Source organism: Microplitis mediator, chromosome 1 (genome assembly GCF_029852145.1).
Source record: "Microplitis mediator isolate UGA2020A chromosome 1, iyMicMedi2.1, whole genome shotgun sequence".
Taxonomy (NCBI): Eukaryota; Metazoa; Arthropoda; class Insecta; order Hymenoptera; family Braconidae; genus Microplitis; species Microplitis mediator.
This window is the reverse complement of record NC_079969.1, coordinates 17447048-17460409: the sequence shown is the minus strand read 5'-3', so window position 1 is coordinate 17460409 and position 13362 is coordinate 17447048. Positions and strand designations below refer to the sequence as shown.

The following is a 13362-nucleotide window of genomic DNA, read 5'->3' as shown; positions in this document are numbered from 1 at the left end:
AATAACAAATAACTCAATTTCATTGAAATTATAATATTTATTTTTTGTTCATAAGAATCGTGGAAATTACAAAATAAATGTTACCGGAGTACGACGGTAATAAAAATTTGACAAAAAAAAATTTCATTGCATACAAAATTCGAATTTAATCCACGATCGTAAATGCTGGAGTGCTAAAAATTACTAAGGGTAAGATAGTCAGCTAAAAATAATTTTATAGAGAATTTTCATCTCCGAAAAAATATTTTTTTCAATAAAAGTATTTAAAAATGATATCATTATAGATATTTGAAACCTAAGTAAAGGAAATGTTTCCAAAAAATTTAATTTGCAGATAAAATTATAAAAAAAATTTTAAATAATAATTTCAGTCTCACCCCAGATCATTTTTTATCATAAAATTATTGCAAGACTTAATTACTCTGGCATGTAATATTTACATGAAACTCGGGCCAAAAAATTTCGTGATCTGGAAAAGCTCATATACATATATATATGTCATCAATATTTTATTCGTAACAAATACTGAAATATATATGATTATATTTAAATATTTAATTTATACAAATAAAGGGAGACGTTATTTTACTCTCATCAACCGCGGAAACTACGAAATATATTCATATAAATCTGATACAGACAGTGCTTAAATTTCCAAAAAAGAAAAAAGTTTTTTTTCAAAACAAAATTAAAAAAAAAAAAATTTTGAAAAAACATTTTTTTTTGGAATAACTTTAGGAAATTTACAAAACCAACTCCCAATCGTTTTTAACATGTTTACGTCGCTGCATTCCGTGATTTTACTGATCTCTCAGTCATTAAATTCAAAAAAAATTTTTTGTTTGAAATTTTTGTTTCGAAAAAAAACTTTTTTCTTTTTTGGAAATTTAAGCACTGTCTGCAATAAAATTGTGGACAAAGCCCAGAAAAAATGTCTGTTTTCATCTTGTTAAAGATTATGAGCTTTTCAGAGCAAAAAACGTGATCCTTTAATTTTGTCAAAAATTTGATCGAGTGAAACAAATAAACGGCTGGTTGGATTGATCTGGCTCTTTGTAGGGTTTTTGTGGACATATTGAACTTTGAAATGCACAGTTAACATTATCGATTTCCACAATATTTTCGTTTTAGCGCTTGATTTTCCAAAAAACCACAAAAAGCCCTTTTTTTGTTGCATTTTTAAATTCATGTGACGATAGGAAAAAATTTTTTTTTCGAAAAAACAATGGCTAATCGTTGAAGAGGGTTTATTTAAATTTTTAAAACCCACCATCAATTTTCTGTGCGATCATTGGTTTCTGAGATATCGATAATCAAAGACAAAAGGATCCTTTTCCATTTGAAGACCGATATCTCGGCGAGAAGTGGACGTATCAAGGTCCATAAAAAAAGAAATTAAAGCTGAATAATGAAGGTATCCGATCCTCATAGTGGTAACGCAAAAAAAAATGTTTCCACGCCCGAAGACCAAAAAAAAAAAAAAATTTTTTTAAATTTGAAAATTTTTTTGTTGCTGGTTTTTCTAAGATTACTCTAAAACCGCTGACGCTAAAAAATTTTGAAGTTCTAATTCAAAAAGTAGACACTTGGAGCTACAATTTCTTTTTTTTTTATTTCTTTTTAATATAGTGGAAACCTAAACATGCTAACATGCAAATTACCTTCTCAATAAGACAATTTATAGATAAATTGAGAAAAATATAGATAGCCCGAACTGGGAATCGAACCCAGACCAATTCGGTATCGCGCCAAGTGCTCTACCAGATGAGCTATCCGGCACTATACTATATTCCGTTCAATTTGATCTATAACTTATTGAGCCACACCGTCCATCGTACGGTAATACACCATTTAAATATAGTGGAAACCTAAACATGCAAATATGCAAATAATCTTCTCAATAAGACAATTGTGTACGTGTACGACCATTTCTCTCAAAGTTAGGGCCCGTTGAAAATCGCCCAAAAATTTGGAGTTTTTTTTTGATCCTTTAATTTTTTCCATTACTGTATTATTAATACCTTTTCATAAAATTGAAGGTGAAAAAAAATTTGTTCGACACAATTAGTTGTTAATTGTTTATTGGTATTATTAGCTATTATGACTTCATTCCCTGAATTAAAGTTAATTGATTTTGATTTGGCTTAATTTAATGAAATAATTCAAAATCGTAATTCACTTTTACTGTCTTGGATATTCCTGAAAACTATTTGGGAAAGTACTGGTTACTATCTCAGACAGTATACAGTCCTGTCTTGCGCAGTAACCACTGTCATCTACAGATCGACACACGTGCTATCTGCCGATAGTATCTTGTAATATCTTAGGAACGCGCCTATACTTTCCGGCAAAGTACTCGTTACTTTACAGATGCCACTGACTACTGTCTAAGAGTGTACTATATGAGATATTGGTGGTTTCTGTCTGGGAAAGTACTCAGTACTATCCAGAGAGTAGTGCATACAGTCTAGATAGTATACAGTGCTTTCTGAAATTTTTTTTTTTTACAAAAAGTACTCAGTACTATCTCAGAGAGTTGCCACTACTATTTTTTATTTTCCGTGTAGCTTAGTCATGTGCTGATTAAAAATGAATTCGAAGAACCCATCACTGCAGAAAATATATTAAAAAATAATAGCAAAGGTTATCAACATTCAATTTAATTTTTCATATCAAAATAATTAATAAATATAATAATAATAATAATAATAATAATAATAATAATAATAATAATAATAATAATAATAATAATAATAATAATAATAATAATAATAATAATAATGTAATGTAATGTAATGTAATGTTTATTATTAATAAGCTCAAAGCTATTACATCATTTTCATTTCAACAATATACATTAAATAATATGAATAACAATACTGATCCAAGTATACATCATAAACGATCCTTATTAAATTTTGTCAAAATAACCGATAGAAGCTTTTATATAATTTTTTAGTAACATTTTAAATATCTTTATACGACTTTCATTTTTTATTTCGCCAGTTAGATTATTGTACCACTTGTAACCTTTATATACAATAGATTTTTCCGCAGTATGAGTACGTGTATGCATTATTTTGAGCGCTGACTTATTTCGAGTATTATAGACGTAGTTAGAAAGCTTAATTTCATTGTTTAAGTAGTCGGGATAAAGCTTGTTTTTCATCTTATGTATGAACAAACAGGTGTTATATATGATTCTTTGTCTCACCGACATCCAACCTAAGGTTTCAAGCATCAACCCTAAATTTGTATATCTATTTACTCCTAAGATAGCGCGCATCGCTCGATTTTGTAACTTTTGGAGTACATCTATCTTGTTTTCAGTATAGTTTATCATAAGTGTGCCACAATAATCGAAATGGGGTAAGACTATTGTGTTATAAATTAGACACAGCATAGTTATTTACAGAATACCTTAATCTATTGATCACGTTAATTTTTTTAGCAATCTTACGACTCACATAAACAGCATTGCTACTAAAATTAAGATTATCATCTATCATGATTCCCAAATATTTGGTTTCACGAACATATTTTAATTCACTACCATTAATAAACAATTTACATTTATTTCTTACATCTTTAAGTCGTTGGTCATGAATAATCATGTATACCGTTTTTTTTACATTAATTTTTAATTGATGTTGACTCAACCATTCAGACAATAATCCAAGACTATTATTCAATTTATTTTCAATCATATTAATATTATTACAACTGACAGCCAATCTCATATCATCAGCAAACAACTTGCAGTCAGTGCCTAACTGATTAAAAATATTTATTATTTTATTTATATAAATAATAAATAGCAAGGGACCCAATTTCAACCCTTGAGGCACTCCAAACTTAACTTCGCTTTCGTGCGACGTCGTATTCTTAAATTTAACTTTTTGTCTTCTCTGAAGCAGATAAGACCTGAACCATTCAAGTACCACACCATCTATACCCGACTCATATAATATTTGTATTAAAATATCACGATTGATAGTCTCGAATGCACGTGCGAAGTCGACAAATACAACCCCAATGAACAAACCTTTATCCAAGTCTTTTCTCCAGTTTATAATAGAATGTTGCAAAGCTGTTTCACACGAGTGGTTTCTTCTAAATCCTGACTGTTCTGGGTTAATAATGTTGTTATCATCAATAAATTTACTAAGTTGTATTTTGACTATGTGTTCAAGGATTTGTTCGTATAATGGTAGCGTGTTAATCGGCCTTAGGTCTTCTACTCTAACACTTCCTGCAACTTTTTGTATGGGTATTATTGTAGATATTTTCCAATCATGAGGCACTATACCAAACTTGAGCGAGCTCTTTATCATATATAAAATAATATCACTTTTTGTTTTCCATATAAGTTTTACAAGTCTCGCATTAATCTCATTCTTAGATCCCTTTCTACAATCAAGCCCGTTAATCACTTTATCAATTATATCATAATCAACATCTTCAAATACTTCCCATTTACATAAAATTTCATTGTTTCCGTTTTTATAATTACTATTTTGATTATCTATTTCACTAACTATATTCTCTATACTGCTTATAAAATATTCATTCATTTTATTTGTAATTAATTGTTCATCTGCTATAGCTTCACTACCAAATTTAATTTCACAGATTTCGGAATAGTTTCTTTTCTTATCGCCTATCAGATCTTTTAGAGTTTTCCACATTTTTTGAGGTTTTCTTTTGTTATTGTCAATATGATATTCATAATATTTCTTTTTATTTTCTCTTAATTCATGAACGACTTTATTGCGCAATATTTTATAATTATTCAAGTCAATCGAGGACTGTGAAATCCTAGCTATTTTAAAAGCATTATCTCTTTGTTTCATAGTATTTATAACTTGTTCATTAATCCACGGTTTATTTTTCCAATTAAATTTAATCAGTTTTCGTTTCATAGGTGCAATCTCATTTAAAATATCTAAAATATAACTGCTTATTTGCTCTATAGATAAATTAAAACTTTTTACTTTATCCATATCATTGTCAATATTTAACATGCTAGCATGAAACTTAGGAAATTTTTTAATCAGTTTATCTTGAAAGACCTCGTCATTAAATTTACTATAGTCTCTACTATATATAATAGATCTCTTATTTACATTAATTACCCCCTCAATCTCTAAATAAATTATGTTATGGTCAGAGATTTTTGGTGTGGTCATGACTTTATGTAGAATTTTAAAATTAGTAAAAACTAAGTCAATTATAGTTTCTGAACTCAGAGTAGTTCGTGTCGGCGTATCTATATTTTGCTTTAATCCAGAATATAACATTCTTTCTGTTAATTTTTTTGCGTAATAGTCCATTTTTAATGTATCTATATTAAAATCGCCTAAAATTACCAATTTACCTATATCAACTAATTTATCCGCTAACTCTAGTATATTATCACAGAAAACACTTACGCTGCTACTAGGTGATCTATATACATTACAAATTATCAGTTTTTCACTACCATCATGAATTTGAATACAATTTATCCACGACCCCATTATAAACTCATTAGTATTTACAATAACTTTATATTTTATATTTTTATTTACATAAGTAACTACACCTCCCGTTCTACTATTATTCGTATTAGTCCTAGTCATATTATAGTTTGGAAATGCAATTTCATAATCTAATATATCGTCTGTTATGTGAGTTTCTCCTAAACATAATATATCTGGCTTCATTAAGTTTAACATCATACTAATTTCATCCTTTCTGCTCAACAGCCCACAAATATTAACTGTAATAATACTTAATTTCGATTTTTTGTAATTGGCGGGTTCACCTATGACTGTTTGCTATTTTTCGGCATACAAGGTATTAATTTGCCTCTGTTTCAATAGTTTAAGATAAGAGCTACAATTTCTATCAGTTGCAGAATGGTTACAGTTAATATCTTTTAAATTATATTTATCAATAGCTTCCACACAATTGACACATCTCTGATTAGCAGATTTACATTCACTCTCGTGATGGCTTTCCGAGCATCTCCGGCAGACCTCCCTGGCAGCCTCGACTACCTTCTGGATAGCGTGTATCGTCGACCTCCCTTTCCGAAAGCCATATTGCCTTTCAGAAAGGTCTCCAGCAGCTTGAATTGCTGCGTGGAGGCGAGGACGAAGAAGCTTCTCCAGAAGTTTGCCGGCTGTATCCAGCATACACAGGGGTCTGTATGATGATGGACTGTCTACTGGTCCCCCTTTTCCCTTGTCGATAAGTACAAGCCTGGCCTGCTTCCAGCGGGCAGGAAAGATCCCCGCCTGCAAGCAGGCGTTGTACATCTCAAGGAAAAGGTCTGGATGCCCTTCAACTGCTGCTTTCAGCACCTCTGCTGGCAGACCGTCAGGGCCTGGCGCCTTTTTGTTCTTGAAGGACCGCGCCGCGCGTAGTAGCTCCCCTTTTGTAAACAAAGGGAGCAACGCTAAGTCCTCTGGTGGTCGAGGACGGCGCGGCAGCTTGGGGTGACTGGGGAAAAGGGTATCGACAATCTTGTCAATAGTCCCTGCAGCCATTGGGGCATTCTTACCGAATGCGCCCAATTTGCGAAGGACTATCTTATACCCTAGCCCCCAGGGATCGTTGTTGAGATCCTCCCCAAGCTCCTTCCAGCAGCGGTGCTTACTTCGTTGGATGGCCCGACGAAGCACTTTCCTTGCCGCTTTATACTCGGCAGTGCTCCGGGCTGCGTCGGAATCGCGGTGACGAGCTCGTTGTGAGAGTCTTCTAGTCCGAAGACACTCTCGTCTCATCAGCGCGATTTCGTCCGTCCACCAGTACACCGGGCGTCGTTGCCCACGCTGGCAAACCCTTGGTACTGCGTCCTTGCAAGCCTGATGGAGGTGTGACATAACAACCTCCACCATTTTCTCGGCTTTTGCAAGGACCGGCAAATCTTCAGGTATCCCTTCTAGGGCTAACTGGCCGCGTATTAGGGCCGGAGATAGCTTTTGGGGGTCCATCTTGTCGACATTCCACTTGGCAGGAGCTTTTGATGTTTTGCTCCGGACTGGGATTACATCACGTACTCGAAACATAATGTATTGGTGATCGCTGGCAGTATAGTCTTCGATCACCATCCAGTCCTCGACACGCGATGCCAAGCGTTCCGTGGACAGAGAGACATCTATAATTGTCTCTCTGTAGCCTGGCCTCCGGAAAGTGGTCGACGAGCCGGTGTTTAACACCACCAGCCCTACTCTTGACACCATGTCCAAGAGCCGCCCACCCCGAGAATCCGGCCAAGGCTCCCCCCATTCTAACGCTTTAGCGTTAAAATCTCCGGCCACTACCAGTTCGCCCTCCATCTCGCGGACAGTGTCCTCCAGGCCATCTAGTTTAGCCTGGAAATCCGCAATACGTTCGTTTGGTGTGAAGTAACAACTGACATAAGTCACGTCGCTGCTCTTCACCCAAACGAACCCGCTGCCCGATCCATGGTCAGCAACATAAAATCGTTGCTGATTTGGGACCCATATTGCCGCCGTACCAAGAGTGTCCTCGTACCATCCTGGACCATCTCTCGCACGATATTGCTCACTGATAAGGACTATATCAGCGGCTTTCTCGAGCGAGATCTGCGCCAGGAGGTCGTGGGCAACTCGACTCCGGTTCATGTTGCCCTGGAGTACAACCGCCATTATTTTTTGGCTTGTGCTAGCGCCTTGCGAAATACTCCGCACAAACCAGATCCCGCTATGTGTTTGCAGGCCTCGGGATTGTCCTGGGCCGTGACACAGAGGAAGCATTTAGGCTGTGCAGTGCAAGCCACCGCCTTATGCTCCTCTGAGCCACACCGGTAGCAGGCTTTGCTCCGGTCAGGTCCAGGACAGGACGTCGATTTGTGACCAAATGCCAGGCATTTGAAGCATCGCGCCACTTCAGCCCTCCGCCTAATTCGGCAGTTTACCCACCCAATTTTAACTCGGCTAGTCTGCAGCAGTTGTTTGGCGTCAGTTTCTTCAACACTCACTACAGCAGACATCTGCTGCCGAGTGTTTGGGCGGGTCATGCGCACTTCAAAACTGTCCTTTTTCAGGACAGCTCTGAGTGCCTCAACCACTTCGTTCTTTGTGGAGCAGCTGTCCAGATCTCTGATCTCCAAAGTAACTTTGGGGATTAGCTCACGGACACTGCTTCCACTTCCAGCAGCCTTTACCAGAGCCTCGGAGAATGCAGCTCGCGTTTCAGCTGACGTCTTCCGAAGCTCTAGCAAGAGATCTCCTGCCTTCGAGCACCGGACGTTTTTTACTTCCACGCCGAGGGCTTCGGGGTTGACCTCTTTGCGGACAGCCTGCAAGGTCTCAGCATAGGTCTTGCCCTTTGCAGGCTTGACCACAATAGCCTCTAATTTTTTGGAGGCACTCTTCGGCTTACTTCTGGTGCTAGGCTTCGGAGGGGCCTTATCCTTAGGCTTCGCAGGTTGGAGCGCCTTGTTCGGTGCCTTCCCTGCTTTCTTTTTTGGCAGACTGTCATTAGTTTGCAGTGCTGCCTCCTTGCCTTCGTTGTTTTTTTTCTTCTTTTTTTTTTTCTTCTTTGATTCCACCACCTCCCATTGTGTGGGAGTAGTTGGATCGTCTTTCTTTTTCTTCAGTACTTCGTTGTAATTGGGAGCTGGTGGACTCGACGCAGGTCGCTTCTGTCCGCCAGAAGCAGGTGTGCTAGAAGCTTCCACGGCAGCCACATTCGAAACGTCGGGCAACGAACTAACCCGACGTTTGGCAATCGTTGATTTCCGAAGAACGTCACCAACATCCTTCATCGGTCGGTATGATTCTTCCAGGAGCTCTAGGAGCTCGCCCAATTTCGGAAGACCATCCTTGATAGTCTTACTGACATTGGACTGCTTCTTCAGAGCTTCTGTCATTGATTTAAACAGACTACGCATTTCTGCGAGTCTGCCACCGAATTCCTCCTTACAAGTGTCGATACTCTTCACCAGGGATGAAGGATCGACCGACAACGTCCAAGATTTTCCAATAGAAAAAGCCATGTTTTGATTTAAACCAGCGCATCGTGTGCAGAGGGGCGGGCCGTTAAGTCAGGAACGGGTGTACCCTCGGAGACTACCGGGTCTCCTACCCGGGTCTCCTACCCCAGTTCCCTGAGGCCTGACCGAACGCTTAACCAGTCCCGGAAAACACGGACGGACTGGCACTCGCCCGGAGCGGTGCAGCTACCAACCGCTGCACTCACTGCACACTTCCTGATCAGGGCCCGAAGGGGCTGGCTCCTGATACTCACTGCAGTGGCCACCTCGGCAGAGCTAAGCTCACATCAGCCCTTTCCTTACGCCGCGGAAAAACGACGCAAGTTCCAGGCACTCCCAGTGTGCTGCAATGAGTAACGATCAGTTGCAGTAAATGTTCTGCGTATATTTCCGTTTTGGTCCGCGGGTGGTATTTTATTTCCCACCTACCCGACAAGTCTGCCAAGCTCTCCCCTATCCACCACCTGGGGACGCGCCCGATGGGGGTCGGACAACCCCACACGGGAATAATAATAATAATAATAATAATAATAATAATAATAATAATAATAATAATAATAATAATAATAATAATAATAATAATAATAATAATAATAATAATAATAATAATAATAATAATAATAATAATAATAATAATAATAATAATAATAATAATAATAATAATAATAATAATAATAATAATAATAATAATAATAATAATAATAATAATAATGAATAATAATAATAATAATAATAATAATAATAATAATAATAATAATAATAATAATAATAATAATAATAATAATAATAATAATAATAATAATAATAATAATAATAATAATAATAATAATAATAATAATAATAATAATAATAATAATAATAATAATAATAATAATAATAATAATAATAATAATAATAATAATAATAATAATAATAATAATAATAATAATAATAATAATAATAATAATAATAATAATAATAATAATAATAATAATAATAATAATAATAATAATAATAATAATAATAATAATAATAATAATAATAATAATAATAATAATAATAATAATAATAATAATAATAATAATAATAATAATAATAATAATAATAATAATAATAATAATAATAATAATAATAATAATAATAATAATAATAATAATAATAATAATAATAATAATAATAATAATAATAATAATAATAATAATAATAATAATAATAATAATAATAATAATAATAATAATAATAATAATAATAATAATAATAATAATAATAATAATAATAATAATAATAATAATAATAATAATAATAATAATAATAATAATAATAATAATAATAATAATAATAATAATAATAATAATAATAATAATAATAATAATAATAATAATAATAATAATAATAATAATAATAATAATAATAATAATAATAATAATAATAATAATAATAATAATAATAATAATAATAATAATAATAATAATAATAATAATAATAATAATAATAATAATAATAATAATAATAATAATAATAATAATAATAATAATAATAATAATAATAATAATAATAATAATAATAATAATAATAATAATAATAATTAATAATAATAATAATAATATAATAATAATAATAATAATAATAATAATAATAATAATAATAATAATAATAATAATAATAATAATAATAATAATAATAATAATAATAATAATAATAATAATAATAATAATAATAATAATAATAATAATAATAATAATAATAATAATAATAATAATAATAATAATAATAATAATAATAATAATAATAATAATAATAATAATAATAATAATAATAATAATAATAATAATAATAATAATAATAATAATAATAATAATAATAATAATAATAATAATAATAATAATAATAATAATAATAATAATAATAATAATAATAATAATAATAATAATAATAATAATAATAATAATAATAATAATAATAATAATAATAATAATAATAATAATAATAATAATAATAATAATAATAATAATAATAATAATAATAATAATAATAATAATAATAATAATAATAATAATAATAATAATAATAATAATAATAATAATAATAATAATAATAATAATAATAATAATAATAATAATAATAATAATAATAATAATAATAATAATAATAATAATAATAATAATAATAATAATAATAATAATAATAATAATAATAATAATAATAATAATAATAATAATAATAATAATAATAATAATAATAATAATAATAATAATAATAATAATAATAATAATAATAATAATAATAATAATAATAATAATAATAATAATAATAATAATAATAATAATAATAATAATTGAATTGAATTGAATTGAATTGAATTGAATTGAATTGAATTGAAATGAGATTTTGACCCTTTTGTGTTGTGTAGAGCCGAGCACTCAGTTCTTCTGAACCATTGTACTCGGCCCCACTCGGTCAATTCTCGTTGAAATTAAGGTTGGGTTGGCAGATTTATGGATTTCGAGAATCGCAGAAATCCTCCCATCCCAACCTCTAATAAGTTAGGCCGAGTATCATCACAGATCCCCAAGATGTTTTTCCTTACATCTTCTAAGGCTCTGCATTGGCTCAGCAGGTGGAGGGGAGTTTCATCCTCTGAATTGCATCTAGGGCATATCGAATCATCGGTGATGCCCATGAGCTTCAGATGCCTCCCGGTAAACCAGTGTCCTGTAACGAGCCCGACAATAATCTTTAATTTAGATCTATCGAGCTCTACTAGACTGGTACCAAGCAACTTCGATGGTCCTTCAATCAGTGCCCTCGTATGTCGCATGCCTCCGGCTTCAAGCCACAGGTCCCAGAACCTGTCACAGGTCCATTGAGCCAAGTGGCTTCTTATAAAGCACAGAGGCACCGGAATTGAACAGACTGGCTCAGGGTCCGTTTTGCAGGCCCCTGTCCTTGCCAATTCATTTGCTATGTCATTCCCTTTGATACCGCTGTGACCCGGTACCCAAATGAGATTGACATAGTTGGCGCTCGCCAGCTTGTCGGCGAGTGTAATGCAGTCCCGTACAAGCCTTGAAGTCACCACAACCGATGTGAGTGACTTGAGAGCTGCACGGCTGTCGCTGCATATGTATATGTGTTTGTTCCTGTGATTAAGCTCTAGAATGTGCTTTACACAGGCCCAGATCGCATATACTTCTGCCTGAAAAATAGAGGCAGTGTGTCCCAGTCTGAGGGATATCTCAGTTTTGGGTCCACCGCTATAAATTCCTGCACCTGCTCCTTCCACCCTTTTGGACCCGTCCGTAAACCAGACTAGCCCTTGGGGTGATAGGATTTCATTGCTCCCTCCTTCCCATTCCTGCCTGTTTGGAAAGAGGACTTTGTATTTGTGTCGGAAGTGGTAGCTACGAGAGCCATAGTCCCCTCCTTGGGCCAGGACCTCTTCGAGATCTCTGTTCCGTAGGATGGACGCATGTCCCGTCCTAGCCTTCGACCACAACCCAGCAAAATGCAGTCTCAAAGCCGTTTTCACAGCCAGAGATTCTACAGTTATATTTGGAGGAACTACATTTAGGAGTGCCCCCATAGCTAGGGTGGGAGTTGTTTTAAAAGCTCCTGTTATGCCTAGCAGAGCAAGTCGGTAGACCTTATTTAATGCCTTGATGTTGACGTCCCTTCGTATTGCGGGCCACCAAATGACAGAGGCAAAGGTTAATTGGGGTATCAAAATAGCCGTGTAAATCCACTTAACTAGTTTTGGTTTTAGACCCCATGTTGTGCCAAATATCCTTCTACAGGCCCAAAAAGTGGCAGTGGCTTTTTGAGCTTGTTTCCCTATATGGCTTCTCCACGTGAGCTTATTGTCCAGAGTTACTCCAAGGTAGCGTACCTCTGTTGAAAACTTCAGCTCAGTGTCGAAAATTGAGGGCGCAATTAACTTATGCTTCCTCTTTCTGGTAAAGAGCACCATCTCTGTCTTGTTAGGGTTAACTTTCAGAGATCTGTCGGTGCACCAATTCTGTACAAGATCGAGTGCTCTTTGCATCCTCCATCTCATCTCTGCTGGGCTACTGCCTCTGATCATCAAAGCAACGTCATCCGCGTAGCCCACTGCGTGTACTCCTAGCTTCTCCAGCCTTACTAGAAGCTCGTTAATGACTAATAGCCACATGAGAGGAGAGGTCACGCCTCCTTGCGGACAGCCTCTTCTAACACGGGCCCGTACCTTAGTGTCACTAAGTTCGGTTGTCACTATTCTCGAGCGAAGCATATTGTGGGTCCATTCTGTGATAGATTCCTCTATCCCAAAGCGTTCCGCTGCTTCGCAGATGGCTTCGAAGGGTGTATTGTCAAACGCCCCTTCTATGTCAATGAATACT

The 13362-nt window shown here is 34.3% G+C and overlaps 1 protein-coding gene across 1 annotated transcript; it reads right to left on the bottom strand.

Moving 5' to 3' along the window:
- Window positions 1–2098: 2098 nt before the first annotated feature.
- LOC130672900 (uncharacterized) lies at window positions 2099–5519 on the bottom strand. The gene is made up of 4 exons (XM_057477678.1): window positions 5378–5519; window positions 3942–4969; window positions 3468–3773; window positions 2099–2113 (listed from the first exon to the last, which is right to left on the bottom strand). The coding sequence occupies exons 1-4, from the start codon at window positions 5517–5519 to the stop codon at window positions 2099–2101; spliced, it is 1491 nt and encodes a 496-aa protein (XP_057333661.1).
- Window positions 5520–13362: the final 7843 nt, after the last annotated feature.

Excerpts from the sequence above, each read along its gene's own strand:
- LOC130672900 (XM_057477678.1), bottom strand. The coding sequence starts at position 5,519 with ATGGGGTCGTGGATAAATTGTATTCAAATTCATGATGGTAGTGAAAAA. Across the intron at positions 4,970-5,377 it reads GGATAAATTAGTTGATATAG|AGCAAATAAGCAGTTATATT; the intron begins GTAAATTGGTAA and ends ATTTATCTATAG. Across the intron at positions 3,774-3,941 it reads AGTCGGGTATAGATGGTGTG|TTAGGCACTGACTGCAAGTT; the intron begins GTACTTGAATGG and ends ATTTTTAATCAG.